The 19,093-nt window shown below is 27.3% G+C and overlaps 1 protein-coding gene across 1 annotated transcript; it reads right to left on the minus strand.

Annotated features, from left to right (window-relative positions):
- Positions 1 to 10,742: 10,742 nt before the first annotated feature.
- LOC113554064 (biogenesis of lysosome-related organelles complex 1 subunit 4) lies at positions 10,743 to 11,807 on the minus strand. The gene is made up of 4 exons (XM_026957740.1): positions 11,565 to 11,807; positions 11,339 to 11,410; positions 11,048 to 11,269; positions 10,743 to 10,968 (listed from the first exon to the last, which is right to left on the minus strand). The coding sequence occupies exons 1-4, from the start codon at positions 11,625 to 11,627 to the stop codon at positions 10,828 to 10,830; spliced, it is 498 nt and encodes a 165-aa protein (XP_026813541.1). The 5' UTR covers positions 11,628 to 11,807; the 3' UTR covers positions 10,743 to 10,827.
- Between the last annotated feature and the right edge of the window lie 7,286 nt (positions 11,808 to 19,093).

A 19,093-nucleotide genomic window follows, 5' to 3' on the forward strand; every position in this document is an offset into this window, starting at 1 on the left:
TAATATTTTAATAAATACATCGATAATATAATTAGTGATATTTGAAATAAAAAACGTTAACAACTCCGTGTAACGAAAATCGGTGAGTACAATAAAATAGCACAATATTCTCAAGTTATAATACATCAGAGCCCGCATATGCTATTATAGTTTAATAATGTGTCAATGATAACTATAATGATTTTTAAAAAACAGCTTACCATCCGAAAATTATATCTTTCTACCTTAGCCCGCGAAAATTATATTTTTTTCCTTACAATCATCATAGTTTTCTAGCCTTCTGGGGTGCCCCATTGAGTGACTTACGCTCAATGACGCCTCCCGACTCCTTAAGTCCATCGCACATGATCATTAACTCATTGTATGTACCTATTGTATTTATTTTTGTACAGATTATAAATTACACTATAAAATAAAAAAAATATTATTAACACTATTTTCAGACCACTGTTTTGGATTCTGAACGGAGTGATGAATATATTAATTTTACAATGATTGTGTTTTATTTTTTTTATTATTTTTGTGTCTGTCATCACGTTTTGGAGTAGTAATACTGCTTTGATTTTTTACTTCAGCCCCTCTTTGAAAAGGAAATTGAATCTAGTTGGTACTTAGGGGGGTCAAAAGTAAAAATTTCCAGTAGTTTTCAAAAGCGTCATGAAAAACCCTGAAAGAGTAACGGAAAAACGCATATTTTACAAATTTTTTAACATAACCACTTTTCGACAAAATCGATTTTTTAATTTTGCTGTAACTCAAAAATAAATCATTGTAATTACTTGAAATTTTCACAAAATGTTAAAATTAGATTTATCTATTTAAGATAACATTTTCAAAGTATTTAGAATTTTTTTAAACTATTTATAGATCATTGAAATTTTTGATTTTTCTAAATTTTTTTTTTTTTTTGTAATGCCGATAAAAAAAATTTGGCTTTCCAAAAAATCTTTAAAATTTAATGCAAGGTTTATTATAAGTTGTTATTATTGTAGTAAAAAAAAGATCAAAAATCGTTAGTCACGATTTTTGTTTAAATTTAAATCGATTGGTTTTATCTAATGTATTTTATTTTAGGATAATTTATTAAATATTATATATTATATAATATATATAAATGGCGTAGGCGAGTTCCCGCGTGATGTGTAATAGATTCTTACAGAAATCAGAATTGATTACTATTTTTAAAGCGCTAAAGCATTTATTATTATATTAATACTGTTTATTGAAAATGTTCGTTTTTTAATAAACAATCGATCTGTATTTGGTGCAAAAGTACATTACTATTTAGTATTTACTATTATTTGTTAATTAAATAAAGAGAGGAAATTTCAGAGAAGTTATCGTTAAACAATGCATTAGTAAATAATAGAAAAATAAATAGAAAATTTGAGTTTACATTATTAACATTATTTTTTAATTAAGTTATTGAATATCAACATAAAAATTAAGAGTTAGATTAAAGTTTACATCCATTATCTACGTAATATTCTAATTATCTAATTCGAATTATGTGTATCGTGTATGCACTATGCGCCTATCTATATTATAATATATATATGTGTGTGGTTATGTAACATCAATTTGGATCAAATCAATAACAATATTGTCGGTCTAGAGGCACCGTTTAAGATTCAAATTGAGGCTTATTTTATGCATAAAATAGTATTTAGCAACTTAGATAGGCATTTAATTTTCTTGAAAGTTAGAATATTTTACCAATGATTATAATTCCTAGTGGTAATATTGTTGAAAACTCGGCCAAAACGTTTAAATCTTATATATTAAGTAAATACAATCAATAGTTTTCAATTTATGGACATGTTACCTATTGTTACCTGTATGTAAGTATTATGTTTTCTTAAATGACTTACCTACAATTTAACAGAACTTGTATATTATAATTATTGTATTGTTTATATTTTATGAAATACTAGTCTAGCGTAAATTATGTTATTTATGTATTATGTGGACTTATAAATTGTAATTCAGAGATTATACTATTATTATTAAGATAGGGTAGGTATATAATTATAATAGTTTGTGACTTGCATTCTCACCCGTTTCCGAAAATTCAAAAGTCATAAAATATGAAAGGTGAAATTTTGAAAGCCTTTGATCGTTAAACTATAACAAAACACTCTGTCCTTTATTACCTTTACTATTCCATATAAATATTCGATGAAAATGCCGATTCCTAACTTCTAAGAATATTCAATAGAGGTGTAGCTATAGTTATGTACCTTCAACGGTTTCTAAAATACCACATTTAACTTTAATATAGAAATTGCATTATTTATTTATTAACGATGGTGATTTTGAATAATTAATCATAAACTTAAGTACCAACTTATTTAGTGTTTCAATTGTACATGCACGTATTTAGTAAAATTTAATTGAAAATCGCTTTAATGTTATTCATTAATACAATTTTTTCTATAGCATAATTAAGACCTTTTTATAAAAATGTCAATAAATAATATTCAGTATCATCGACACGACTAGACATGACTGTGTATATTAATCGAACATTATATGACATTATAAATTGAACAATTTTAAACATTCGTGGAAAATTGTAGATACAATTTATTTATTAATTATATTGGTAGTTAGGTATATTTATACAGTTATATACAGTGAAGTTAAAAAAACCTATGCATTATAATAGGTATTACCGACCTATATATTATGTCAATTTATATACCTACTGTACCAATACCTACTACCTAAGTCTATTAGTAGGTACTTAGTTATAATACGTTAGTGCTTAAACGTACTTAAAATTTATATAATAATATAATATAATATTTTGCAATGATTTGCACTTTGATTCATAAGTTATATACTTACATATTTCTTATCTAAGTGCATATATTATATGTTTGGAGGTTACATCTTCGTCACTGTCGTTAGGTAGTTAATGCTTGATAGTTATATATCAACTGATTCAGTAGTTTACTGTGTTCAATCATCATTATTCATTACTACCTAGTAATTATTGTAGAATACCTAACCATTAAATATAATAATAGACGGTACCGGTTATACCTATTTTTATAAAAAAAAAACTATTTTAAGAATTTGCTGCTATATTAAGAGTTGTCGAATATAATCGTAGTTTTAATTACAAAAATAAAAACGTGCAAAAGTTTAAATATTTTTTCGTGAACAAAATTAATAGCCATGTATTATATAAGCATTATATATTAATAATAATCTGTTAACACTTAAAATTCATAAATTTGATAAAACGTTTTAAATTGGCTATGAAGTAGATAGTTTCAAGTTTGGAAACAGTCGAACAGTGGCGTAACCAGGAATTTCGTATGGGTGGGGGGCTAACATCTCATAATTGTCCATGTAGATGTTAAAAGTGTACTTAAAGTGTCGAAATATAGGTATATACTATATACTCGTATGAAAATTGTTCGTTTTAATTGATTTAAAATTAGATATCATACAATGTAAATTTAATATTTAATAATATAACAAAATTACAAAAACCACAGAATATACTGAAATAAATTAGGCTTAAATATAGCAAAAAAGAAACAAACTTGACCAATGGGGGGAGGGCTTTAGCTCACTTAGCCCTCTAGCTACACCCTGGTTTGCCGGTGTCTAAATTAAATAGGTAAATAAAATATCGTAAATGGATATTGGCCATCAGATAGTCATAACTACAGGTACCAAATTAAATAATACATTTTAAAACAATTAAATTATTAAATATGCAAATTATTAGGACGGTTGTAAATTCTCGCAGGTTTATTTCAGCACTATCTAAAAGATAATATAATATGTAACCTATCCCGAATCTGTTTTGAAAAATTTTTGTTCATTATAATTAATATAATTTAATATTTATAATAATGTGAACTCAGCAAAAAAGTACTAATATAAAATTAATTATATTAAATAATAAAAATAATAATAATAATCAATTTCTTTAGCTGAAAGCTAAATATATAAAGTCATGATATTAATATAATAAAAAAAAACATCAGTTAAATATTTAATTTTTATAATAATATGAACATACAAATCTAAAAAAGCTATCATGTATATAAATTACACTGTTCCAGTAGACTATAACTTTAAATTTCTAATTTTATGACACATTTTGAATATATAGTAGGTGCAATAAGTACTTAAGGTTAACTTAATGTCAATTTAAGAGAATTTACCATCAGGATAGTTTACTAGTTTACCGTACAATCGGAAGAGTTCAGCATAATCCACATTCAGACAATATAAGTAATAATAGTAATATATACACAAACTTTAATGATTACTATATACCCGCAGGCTATATAAATGTTTACTTTAGGTATATGGCTATACCATGGCTATACCAAGGCCATACCTAGCCAGGGTAACCTATCCCCCCCTAAAATTCTCTTGTATTAGGCAAACTTAGAAATGATTTCATCTTTATTTTATATATAACTTACTAATTAGTAAATCATAAAATTTTTATAACCCCTCTTCCCCCCAAATTTTTTTCTGGGTACAGCCTGGCTTGTACGTTATAAGTAGGGCGCGAATTTGTATGTAAATGTATAAGTTTATTGAATTCAGATTCCGATCAAAAATGAGCACGTTTCTTAACACCTTAAATAAAATATATTCATTATGTATAGTATATATTTATTTATAATAGGTACTACGTATTTTCACATATATTAAAGTAAATGTATTTTCTTGACTTTTTTCATAATTTATATTTGTATATTCGCCTATTTACAAAAATATTGACAGCAGTTACTATACTGCGGAAAATATATTCATTCTGTTGTAAATTGTTATTGATAATGTTGATAAATTAATAAAATAGGTAAACGATATTTGAATGCAGGGGCGTATACAAGGGGAGACGTGGGGGTCAGATCCCCCGTTGAATTTTTATTATTTTTTTGTTTTTGTTTACATTATGCAGTATGCATTAAAATGCAATATTTTGCTAAATACCATTATAATTTTATTTTATTTTATTTGTAGCAAAGTAATGTTTATTTAGTCGAAATGTTCAACAACGACTATGTTTATACTTTATTATAGCACATTTTATTGTTTATAAAGACAATACTTTATATTATATAATAATATGTATGTATGGTCGACTAAAAGGACTATGCTTCCACTGTGAGCCTGTGTTTAAAATGTTATCAGATATTATCGTTGTTATTACATTATGAGAAATAACCAATGAGATCATTATCGCTATGGGTTTAGTTCGCCGCGTATACGTAGTACACTAGTACATAGTACGTACTACGTACCTACCATTTATTTATCTGAAATCTAAAAAAAAGCACTCACGGGGTTGTTGAAAATGTGTGAAAATGTATTTGTTACAGGAACGGCTAAATGGCCTAACACTTATGCCAGTTTATAGAAATATTTAGTTACAGCAGAAGTTATAGACTAACTAGCAAAAAAAAAAAAAAATATAAAAATATAAAACTTGATTTGTTATTATTATTTATTTTATTTATACATTTAATGATGTAGCATTTTATAATACAGAAATTTTGACTTTGTGGAGTATTGGAGTGAATAATCTACCATATTGTGTTTAATGTGAATTTTGAATCAATTCAAATTATATTCATTCAAATTTCATTGTTCATCATTTGTTCTTATATTTTACTACCAAAGTAAAAAGTTTTGGGTGGGCGGGAGATTTTTCAATTTCCTCCTCCCATTTAGCTTTTTTTTTCGATCTCCCCGGCCCTTTCAAAAATCATGTCTACGCCACTGTTTACCATATCTGTTATATGATCTATTACTCTAGAGTCTTCAGACTAATTTATCTAGTCTGTACATTTATTATTTATTTATTCAGTATTTTTCTTTTTATATGATTCAAATTATAACAATAATGTTGAATAAATACTTTTTATTAAATATTTCATAATTATTAATACGTATTTTGCAAAAATATCTATATAAATATTTACATATTTTGACTATTTTATTACATAAAAATCTACGACCCAGTTACAAGTTATATAATTAGAATATATTAAACAGGGAGGTTCTATGAAAAAATTAATAGATAGATCACAATTTCTTTGATACGTACATTTCACTCAAATATTTCTCCACTTCTCCTATACTATAGCCCGCCACCACTTTTTATTGCCTTTGATTGCATATATTCATATTATATAATAAAGGGGACAAATAGACCTATCACGAGTAAAAAACTACTACGTCATAGACTGTGTACGGAGAAGATGCATCGACTGAACGATTTTATGGGGTTTATGCAATTGTAGCTATTTATTTTGTCATAGTGTTTCTTGTTTTTTCTTGGAACCTACGTCCCTCGAGGAATAAGGATCATTATATTCGTACTTGACGATTGTAACACACTAAATAATAATCAAGTCATTTTTTCTATATAATTAAATATCTTAAATGTAATATTTACAATTTGCGTCGAATTTTGATGTACAGCCATACGGAAAAAAAAATACGAACTCCTTAAATTAATTGATAAACACGACAATTGACAGAGCATAAAGGGTTTTATACTATTTAATTGATAGGATTAAATCTTATTTAGCAATAGTTGATGAAAACCCATTAATAATATATGAACTATTTAACCCAACTTTGCACAGAAGAAAATGAACAAACATAATATTGGTGTATTTCGGTTTAGTGTTCACGGATAGATCGGCGTTAGTGTAGGTACCTCGCTTTGTGAACTAGCTTGAAGGAGATAGGTGAATGCATGTGGTGGATTGGATATAGTGCTTATTTTTGAACGTTGTTTAAATTACTTTCTAAACTTTACCGATATCTCTAAGAACAATCTCTGAAATTTTCGTTAAAATTGGCGGAGTAGTTTTTGAATGTATACGATATAATCATATACAGACAATTTTGTTTTTTTTTTGAAACCAAAGTCAACTTTATCTTTTTATTAAAAATAGTTTCATTAAATAATTACTATGTTAGTAAATATTAGAGTTATTTTTTAAATTTTAAGTGAGTATAAAGATACTTTAAAAATCAAAAAAATAGTGCATTATGAAAAAAAATTAATTATATATATATATATATTAGAAAGACTTTATACTTACACATGGTAAATACACGTTGATTTTTCACGACATATAAGTTGTGACGAAATCACAGTTGAAATAATAATATTTGATGAAGTACTACAATATATTACAGTTAAATATATTTTATTTAAAATTTAAAAAAATATTAATAATAATTATTAAACTAATAAATTATTTATAAAACTATAATGTTTGTATTATTTTTCATTTATATTTTTTTTATAAAAGAGCTATATATTCTTAACTGATATAACAAAAATAAGAGGGTTTGACGAACGAATCAAGCAGAGGTAGACATAATTTTATTCAAATTTCTAGCCAAAATGAAATGTATGCGTAGGCTAACTTATAAAAATCTACAGTCTATTGTATTTTCCAAAAGTCCCGTATCACCCTTAATATCTTCATAGAAAATCAATATATTTATATGAAATTTTTTTTTTTTTTACACTTATAAGTATAGAAATTCTGATTGAAAGACATGATTCAATTTTATTATTCAAATATTATTTAAAAAAACTTTTTATGCAATTAATTTTTAAATTTTCAAGATATCTACTGTTGATCATATTTTTTAAAAAAAGTTAAAAAAAATATTAATATTGAATAAAAATTAATCAAGCTAATAAGGTTTTTGATTTTTTAAAAACAATAGTTATGTTACCTTATTTACAAATTGTCATAAAAAAATTAATGTTTCAATCGAAATTGATTAAGGGGGAATATTCAATCTTTTTTTTATTAAATTGTTAGAATTGCGTATACCCAAAGTTAAAACATAACTTAAGATGATAGTAAAAATATTTAAGCAATTTTTTGGCTATAAATAGAGTTTGAAAATTTAAACTTCGCATTTTGAGTACATCCCTAGTCTGAGTTTTGTAGTTAGGATTATTAGGAGTCTGTAACTTTGAATATATAATATAGACATATTGTCTAAAATCATGCTAATATGTAATTCATGTTTTGCTAGGTAACATAACTATATATAATTATTCTTAGAAATTCAAAAACATTATTGGCTCTAACTTGGTTAATTTTTATTCAATTTTAATATATTTTTTTAATTGTTTTGAAAAATATGATCAACTTAAATGTGTACAATTTGTTTTAATAATTTTTGAATTTTATGCCATTTTATCACAGTTTCCATACTTATGTACTACCGTAAAAAATCACAGTTAAATATATTGATTTTTTACGCAGATATTAAGAGTGGGAATTTTGGTACTCGCTGTAGTATATAGTTCAAATCTAGAATGAAGCTAACTCGAGAAATATTTTTGCGCAATTTGGTTCCAATAGATTCAGGAGTTTCCAAGTCTCTATGCCTTATCCATAAGTAGATTAATTTATATATATTAACAATTACATTTAATAAAATTGCAGATTATAAAATATATGAACCACAGTTCTAACAAAATTTAAAATTTGTGTAATTATAATAAAGTTTTAAAGTTGTGAGAGAAAAATACACTGAGAACACGTGTAATATTATACTTCAAATTCTAATAATGATATTATTACTTTTATAATTTATTGTCGACTAATGACAAGATCGTATAGTAAAATAAAATATAAATGGGTAGAAATTATATAGAAAGTCAACTGCTTTAATAATATATGTAACGCTTATTATAAGTCATTATTCATTAATCATAACAATTTTTGATAATCCGCCTATATTATATGTACCTGTGTCCTGTATGATTATAATATAATTGTCTGAGGTATCTTGGTAGACGTCAGTAACCGACTCCCGAGGCTAAATTACATCATAACAAATCATTAGGTACGCCATCGTCTATCAGCTACACTCGGATAACTCAAAATATTTAACTCCCAAGTAGGTACCAACTATTTCTATCTAATTGCGTAGACACGTTGATGTTACGCGTGGGCAAAATAGGTAGGTACTTACATGTCACATTTTACACTTGATTAGAGGTATACCACTAACGGTTTACAGTTGAATATTCTTGCATTACAAAAAACCTGTGAATAAAATAATTATAACGAGTGACTGATGTGCCATATTGTGTGTCTTATTTAGTTTCACTCTCGCCTGGATAGACCAACAGTTGAAAATTCCTTGATATAAACGATGATGCGTTTCGTTAGACCTGCAATTATGTGACCCCAAAATAAATGTACTATTTATCGATTATATATCTTGTTAGTCTACATTTATGTTAAGACTTGAGTTTGGGGAGATTTCTTGTGAGAAATTTGTTTTTACGCATATTTTGGTTCAAACAAAATATTGCTATCTTGTTAGAAAACTTATTTTTTTAGCTTTTCTTATAGGTAATTATAATGACGATTATGTAGGTACCTAATGGACAATTAAAAACTCAGTCTTGAGAGCATTTTCGCATCAACCACATTCCTTATTTCCTTGATAATAAGTTGTGTTTTCTTTCATTATAGAATTTGTTTTATTTTATTTATTTATTTATTAATTAGATAGCCGATGGTTAATTTATTATAATAAGATGTTCCCAGCCTGTAGGCTATCTACACCTACAGATATATTTAATTCAATAATAAGTTCAAAGTATATATTAATTTATATCGTTTTCATACATTTTCATTTCTAATAGGAGGTAGAGCAAAAAAAATATAAAAATCAATGTTGATATCAATAATAAATAAGCTATGTGATCAATTAATGTGACTTTATTATTTATTAAATATCATAATTATTATATTACAAACTAAGAATAATATCTTGTTATATAGATTGTAAAATACATATGATAATAAACTGTTACTTAAAACTTTGAATCTTATTATTAGGATAAATAAAATCACGGATAAAAAAAATACAAAATATCTCATCTCTTTTATCCCACTTTCAGTTTGTTTTTATCAGCACCCTACCAACGGAAAATGTCTGCCAAACCACAGTAGATAATGGACATCCAATCAATAACCAAATAGAAAGGCATAACCATTATTTTTCAAAATTAGAAGGTCACAATTACATTTCTGTTTTAACACAAAAAAAAAGAAGTTTCATCAGAGTTTTCTTCTCACGAAACCAAATTAGCCAAATTAAAAACATGCATGAAAAAATTATATAAAATATCTTGTGATGTAATGCACAATTGATGAATATTTTATGGTTATTGCCTACATTATACAATTATTTTAATTATCATTATATTAAAATTTTAAATTAAATTATTTATTTTCATAAATTATTATTTTTGGAAGGCGTATTAAATAATTATCATACATTTTAAAATAAGTAATGGTACATTGTAAAAAAGTGTTTTACACAAAAATAAATTGGTTTCTTTTTTATCAGCGGCTTTTTATCCAAGATCCACTTAGAACATAGTTTGATAGTGAAACATCAAAAATGACAAAAATTAAATCACAATAATCCAATTTTGTTATTAGTGGTATAACAGTGCAAATATTTCAAATTATTTTTAAATATGTAATTGTAATAAACAATTGTACATTTATTACTTGCTTGTAACTTTTATAGTACCTATCAATAATACACAATAGTTATAAAAATTAATCAACCATACTATTCAACTGGCTCTTTTAACAACAAATATTTGCAGCCAAAATAATTAAACAATTATTATAAAAATAATAAGTATTTAATCCAAAAAATAAACAATAATTTACAACATGTAGATGTATGTAAAACTATATAATGTATATTATACTAGTTTAATCCCATACATAATTTTAAAAATAAATAAAGTAATTTTTTTTTTTTTAGTTAATTATTAGTGGCAGCATCATTTTCAATAATTTTGAGTGCATCTTTTGCTTCTGTTGCCAGAAAATAATCGTCTGACTTAAAAATTACTGGCGGTTCATAGGCAGGTAATTGCTTAGAAGAATGGTCTTCTTGTTTTTTCTAATAAATATTAATACAAATAAATAATAATATTATATTATATTAGTAATGTGCATTTATAACATAGCAATTGACTTACAAAAAAGGGTTTTAGAATTGTATTCAGTGGACCGTCCTTATTAATAGGCATACAAGCCTCAGCTTCAGTTAGTTGTTGGTCGACTAATTCTACGTCTTCACCAACTTTATTAACTAGCTTTTCTAATTTGTTTACAGAGTCTGTTAGTTCAGTAACCTTAGACTTCATAGCTTTTATTGAATCATAATGCATCTCAGTACTTTCCATTCGTAGTGCACGAACCTAAAAGTAATGGATATGAATTTGAATTTTATCAATCGGACACTATTAAGAATAATTATTATTATTTACCATTTCCATAAATGTCTGAAATTCTTCCAATCTGGTAAGCATATCTTCGACTACATCTTTTAACGCGCTAACCTGAGAAGACCAAGCATATGTCAAATATAATATAATGAAATAATAATAATAATAATAATAATAATGTAATAGTAATAATAATATATTATTTTCCTAATATAAGTATATCTAAACATAATGCTTAGATTAATTACTTATGTTTTAATGTAGTTACCTCATTTTCATTGTTGACTTTTAAGTACTCGGAATAATCGATGGCCAGCTCGTCTAACATCATGAACTACTCAAACTTTAAATTACAACGTATAGGATATAATTATAGAAGAAATACAAAAAGTCTCTCTGTATCACGAATTCACGAATAAACAACCTGTCGACAACCAAGATGTCTGTTGCAACATTTTTTGTTATTTACGTAGGTGAATATCAAACTCTGACAAGCATTATCATTATCAAAACAAATTGATGACCGACTAGTGATAGGTTGGTTATGATAACCATAGTCACCACTTACCACTCGAGTGATAAAGAACCTTTAAAATGGGTCTGTTTATTCGCGATTGAAAGCGCGACTGCGCAACAGAGTAACAGTAACAGATGCTACTTTGTGGAGGTCGTCATAATAGTATAATTTTATGAATATTATATTATCAATAATTATAGTATTTAATCGTACATTTTAGTATTTTACAAAGTTGAACGTATATACATTATACAATATTTATCTACCTATTCTGTGGTTGTGCGATGGATAATAATTATTATTACCTTGAAAATAGTCCAAAAATATTAATGAATTTATGGGTCTTGTTGTGAAATTCACAGTGTTCAAATAGGTTAATAGGTATGCACAATTATTCACGCTTAATTTTGGCTAAGTATTTTTTTTTAAAACTGCTTTATTAGGAGTTATAAAAAGGATAATAACATATAAAATGTTAGTCAAATTGTATTTAATTAATAAAAAATAATAATAATAAATTTCGTACAAGTTCCTTTTTTTTGTGGGATTTTGGTATATCTAAATCTAATAAACGTGCAGATGAACGCTTTGACGGTAATAATACTAAACCATTGTCATTATTTGTTATAGAATTCATTGAATAAATATTCACTATTTTTATCTATATTATGACAATTTTAATTACATTATACATTGTACATATAATTAAAACATAAAATGTGTGGTGCTTTTCGTCTGCATTTGGATGATCTGTGTTTCGGCCTATTATGACTTATGAGTCGCAGTTCATGTCAAATCGATCACGAATTCACGAATCAGATTTTAAATTGTCTACGATTATAAGATCTTATAGTTACAAACCAGGGACTGGTATAACATATAACTCGATTCCGGTGTTTGCGAGCTGTCGGCTTGAAATGGGTAAAGTGAAAACTGTTTTATCAGAAACTCAGAAGTGAGTAAGCCGTGAATGATTTGAAGGTGTCTAGAAATTTGTCACCCGCAAGAAAAAGTCTTTGTCGATGATTTTTCGTATGTAGAACAATAGGGTAAGTTTATTGTCTTCTTTAAATGTTTAGCAGTCAGTCATCATCCGGTGTAAATCGCTTGAAAAAAATTATTATTGCATAATTATTAACAAAAAACATTATAACAATGTCGATATAATAATGTAAATTTAACGTGAAATTTATTGTTTACTTGGTTAAAAAAATTTAAATATTAATTTTTACAGCCACACAATAATATTGTTGTAATAATTAGAAATGTTATCGTTATTAGTGGAATAACTTGTTACACTATACAAGTGTTGAAGTATAATTAATTTAGATTATATTAATCTTAACACAGGAAATATGCTCAATGTACAGTCAAATCGCATATCATATATTTTTTAGTGTGTTATTAATGTCTGCCTGCAATAACTGTGTACATAGGTAACTCATATTTATTATACTTTTAAAAACACACACTATTTGGATTTACCAAATTTATTCATAAATTACCTCATTACACGAGGTCAAATTTTGAATATAAGCAAAAGACATTATACCAACATATAACATATTAGCAATTTTTAGTGTGAAAAAAAATTAATAATATTGCCATACATACATACATACATACACACATATTGTAGTAATACCACAATTTAATTGTATAATTTATCATTAATTAAGTACATGCATGTATCTATTAAAATTAAATAATTCAACTACAAAAAAAACAATGTACAGTTTAATTTAGTAATAAATATTAAGTGTAGATTACTTATACATTAGTAGAGAAAATGGATCAATACGGGCTTGACACTACTCACTGATAACTAGTGATCAGTGTAAAAGCATTGAACCAACACATTCGATAAACAAATAGATGTTGAAAACAACAAGAAAATATGCAAAGAACTTTAAATTCACTAAACGACGATTGTAAAAATGTCTTGTTGTACCTGTTATTGTAAAGATTTATGGAAAAAAATATACATAATCGTGTTGATTGATCAGAATGAAAAAATAACTGTAAAATCTCACGATATGTGTTTTAGATATTATAAAATGTAATAAATATAATATTTATATTATAATCTGAGGTCGTATCGCTTAGCGACATCTATATGAGAAATAGATATGTGCTCAGTATAGTATTTTGCCGGTAGAGAGCGTCATAGTAATTGAAAAATCTATCGCACACAAATAAATGAAAACTACAGTGCATTTTAAATTCAATATTTTATTAATTTACAACAGGACACAGGTTTACATTATAACAAGATGATAAACATTATAATGCGTATGTTATATTGTTATTAATATAAGGATCTAGATTTGTAGCATTTAATAAATGTACTCGGAGAGTTTAACATAATCACTAAAAAATACGGCGTTTCGAACGAAATTTAATCTTTATATATCTTATTAGTCATTTATTTGTGATTTGCTATAGGTAATTAGGTAAATATATATTTTTATTTTGTTATTCTGAATATAGATGACGGTTTGTTACGTTTCAGTCACTGTCTGATTTAAAACTGTTTAGGCAATTCATTAATTGACGCATCCTAATTTTGTATAAGCCTAGAAGATTAGATCACTTTTGCAAATATAAACAACGGCCAAAGAATAAGGAATGAAAAACGCGCGCGACTTGATAAAGAAAAAAAAATCATAAAAAACTTCGCAATGCTACATCATAGTGTAATAAATTATAATATAATAAATAGGTATTAATAGGTATTACACATGTATAATGTATAGTGTTAAAAATATTGTTACTTAGTTCTTCTATACGCGGCTTTCGTGTGTTTTAAATGGCACGGTCTATGTGTTTTCGATTTGATTTTCTTGCACCCAGATTTATGAGTACAACTACACGGGTCTGTTGTAAAGCACGGACTATCCGTACACGCATACTTGAACGTTACGACCTGTTCAATACATAATTTTTCAGGATGTTCTGCAGTCTGCGTTGTGCATTCAAAGCACGGTGGCGTGACAGGTCTTAATGTCGTCCTGATGGTCGTATCACACTTGAAATAAGAAATTAAACCAAAGAATTTTAGTCATTTTTTTACCAGCGGAATGCGTTATATATAGATATACACTAGTTAGTCAGTATTAAATGCATAAAATGATGTACATTCATCATTTGATTGAAGGGGGAAATTATTTTCTTAAGACCACAAAATATTATTATATTATAAACAATACTACTATTTATTATTATTGATTACTTTTATTCGAAAGAATCATTACGGCGTATACCATTTATCAATGTAGAACTGACGGTTGGTCGCCGGTCAATAGTTATGGTGGAGTGATATATGTCTTACATCAGTGGCAGTTTGAACATTTGTTTCCTCGAATTAAATTTAATATTGTTATACCACTACCCACCCACCCATCTAAAATCGAATAATGTGGATTATTCTCAAATAATTATATTCTTTGAATTTTAGGACTTTTTTTTTTTTTTTTGCTCATCAAATCTCTTCCTAAAGACCTAATAAATTCTTCTCTGGATATCAAATTAATAAATTCATTCAATATTTCTATTTAATACTTTACCACGCCTAAGGTATTTTTGTCTATTTGTCTATTACTATTAATTATTAGTTATTACTGTACAACTTCCACTGAGTACACATGTACGGCTATATATATATATTATATTTATTATTTATAATTCAATAATCAACCTTTAAAAATTGTCCAGCCTACTTTTTCCTATCACATTCACCATTAATATTTTCGTGAATCATGTGATTCAAATGTACCCCTTTAGATCCGCCACTGTCTTACAGAATACATGGTTTCGGAACAAAAATAAGACAGATTTGCATGTCGATAAAAAATAGTGAAGTGATACTAAAAATGATGTACTTACATTTCGGCCGTATTGATCAGTTATCAATTCAAACATTTCAAACGTCCTTCCGACTGTCCCGTAGATAAAGCATGCCATACAAATTATAAACACAAAACAAAGATTAATTATGTTGAACATATCATAACAAACCTTGTAGAGCAAAAAATATGTAATTTGTATGTATCTTGATAGATGATTAAATTACAATTAAATATACTCTAAAATAATATAATATAGCAAACATAATTTTGGGAATTTAATGGTTTCCTCGCAACTAACTGCATAGTTTATAAAAATAAACTGTCTGCATTAAATTAACATCTATATAAGACAGGATTCAAATAAAATTAAAATTAAAAATTGACGATATAAAATAAGTATAAAACTGGTTTTTTCAAATAGTAGAGCGATAAATGAATTGTCTTTACAAAGATGTGCATTTTTTTCATCATTTTTCATTTGGTGCGTCAGAAATTCATCTGAATTTTGTGTGTGATTTTAAAGTAGAAAAAATTTTGTCGTTCTAGAATCTAAAGCGGTCTGTATACAATAATCGTGAGGGCCGCCGGTTGTCGACCACTGCTATAGAATATCTCCCACATCGGCCACATCAGCTTAAGCCACTCGTAATCCCCAAAAATCATTAAATTTACTATATAAAAATATTTTAAAATAAAGAAACACTTATTTGTTTATTACACATTATCCAATAACATTATAATTTAAATTACGATTTATAAAGATATATAACACGTTATTAATAACTCATCAATACACCTACAAAAAACGTATTATGTATTATTACATATATACACCCATGTACATGAATACAGTATTGTGCGACACAAACGTCGTCGAGAAACACTTTTATGGTATACAACACAACCCGTGGTTGAAGATATATGACATAAAAGTTTAGCTACCAAGAACAAAAAAAAAAATATAAATACGATAAAATGCAATTTATTGAATCAAAAAAACAGTATTGTACATCGACAAATGGGTTTCGAATCAAATGTATATTATATACGTGAAAATTTAAGCAATAATAATAGAATAAATATCTTGTACGTCGATCGGCGTCCGCGATTCTATGTGCGAAAATAAAAAAAACGAAGAAAAACGTCCGGGGGACTGTTGTCGGCGGTCGTACTCGTTACCGCGATCGCGACCGCTACGAACGCAAAGTGCGAAAAAGTCGTATATACGCACGGCTTTCAAAAGACGCAAATTACGCGAATACGAAAAACTCTGGAGAAATCTTAAAATCCCGTGAAAAGTTTGTACATAATAAATAGTTGTTTAATATTTTAGCTTTTAATTTTTTGTCCGAGAGGGGGGATTTTTCCGTTCGGTGTGGGGGGGGGGTGCACGGATAAGGTTCTAGATTCTTCTTTTCCTTTATATTGTTACTCTTATTCTTAATCTTATTATTATTAATATTACTATTTTTATTATTGTTATAATTATTTTATTCTTATAATAACTTTTATTTAAATTGTGTGATTATCAGCGGTTGCACTATTGGGGTTTCGACGATTTCTTGTTATCTGTGAATGAATCGGGTATAAAAGGCCCGGCGAAACGACTAACATTCACATTCACCGTCTGTCCACCGTCGTAGCAAGACCCACCCCGAGCACATTTGCGCGATTAGGAAAGGCATGAGGTATCTATATTTTTTGTCAAAGATATTTTGATATTCAACATATTATGTTGCCTGCATATTATATTGCTTGTACTCGTATTATTAAATAGTGATTTTATTCATACCTATTCGCAGCTCTACCATTTCCTTAACTCAAGCTCTGGTATGCACAAACAAAATTCGATCTTGGCCTATAATATAAGTCTGACACCGTTCGGGCAGTGCGTTAATGGTTTGTTTGTTGCGTTTGCGCGAACACTGTTCATCACATTATATTTGCATATTTTATATTTTCTGTTCCCGTGTTATGCGATAAACATTCATTTGTAGGAATACATTACTCGTAAGTGTTCAAGTATGTTTCCCAAACAGAACGTATATTTGTAAAATCCCGTTTTCCCTGTGCGTTATTGTCATTGTCGACATATGCGCAGAACTACGGCGGGTTACGTTCCGCAGAAATGACAAGTCGCGCGTACGTCGGATCTAGCGAGCAAATGGCACAGTTCCAGTGACTCGTCAGAGTTCCGCGTTACGGGTGTATCGTTCTCATTTGAGCTGCCCGTCTTGCGTGCCGCTGTGATGATCTGACAACGTGTGCGATTCTATTCTGATCCGATTATTCGGTGGCTGCGACGTCGTTGAATGACATACGAATCTGTTCAAACATTGTACACATTACGAAAACGTTGTGTTTTTTTTTTTTTTTGGTAATGTTTGTAAAATTGTAACGTATAATAATTGTCTATTATACAAGATTTTTTTTAGTAATACATATATCCACTTTCATTTGGTTAAGTTTATTATTTATAAGCACCTAGTTATGAAAATTTTTTTTTATAGATTTCCTAAAACAAATGAGCAATTAACTCAACTGTGGCCTATCACTGTTGAAAGTAAATTAGTTTAAAATTTGTTGAAAAAACATTCATAGATTTGACATCTTCTTCTTATATATATTATTATAATAAAACGTGAAAAATAGTCACGTTCACAATATCTAGGATCGCAGCGGTCGCATAGAAAAAGGTCTAGGTGTGATCGCCGGAGCCTAACGATTGATTATATCAATTACCCATTATTATTAACTAATTTTTTTTTTCATAGTCTATATAAATATACAAATATTATGGCTATAGGTTATAGGTATATTTTGCATCAGAAAAAACTGATGATTTACAAATTCACTACAGCAAATGTTGCGTTTCCAGCGTTCCGTTTCAAATAAATAGAAGGTGTAAGCTAAAAAAAAAAGAGAAGGCGGACTCCGTCCCCCCACGTCCACCCACAATTCAAGCACTGATTATTATGGTCAAAATTATCACCGGCTAATCATTGTATGCTCAATACAAAACACACATTTTTCTTCTAGCATTGTAATCTTGTAAAATTGTACATCGTGACTTAAAAAAAATAGACAAGAGTGATCAATATAATTTGAATTAAATATAAAAAAACTGTATTTAAAATAATTCGTTAAGTATTTGTGTTTGTATTTGATACAAATAAATGTATTTAAATATCATTACTCAATACGTAAAATACTGTTATTATGTTGTATAATGTTATTACACAATCGCTATACAATATTATTTTTATTATTTTGGTATCTATCTGATTAAAGTATACCAACATATATATTTGATAAAATTTGCAGCTGGGAGACAACATAAGAGCTTTTGATAGAGATTCTAAATAGAAGAATAGAAAATCTTCTCACTGTAATAAATAATAATTATACCGTCGATTAAACTGTTTACTCGAA

The sequence above is a fragment of the Rhopalosiphum maidis genome, chromosome 2 (assembly GCF_003676215.2).
Source record: "Rhopalosiphum maidis isolate BTI-1 chromosome 2, ASM367621v3, whole genome shotgun sequence".
Taxonomy (NCBI): Eukaryota; Metazoa; Arthropoda; class Insecta; order Hemiptera; family Aphididae; genus Rhopalosiphum; species Rhopalosiphum maidis.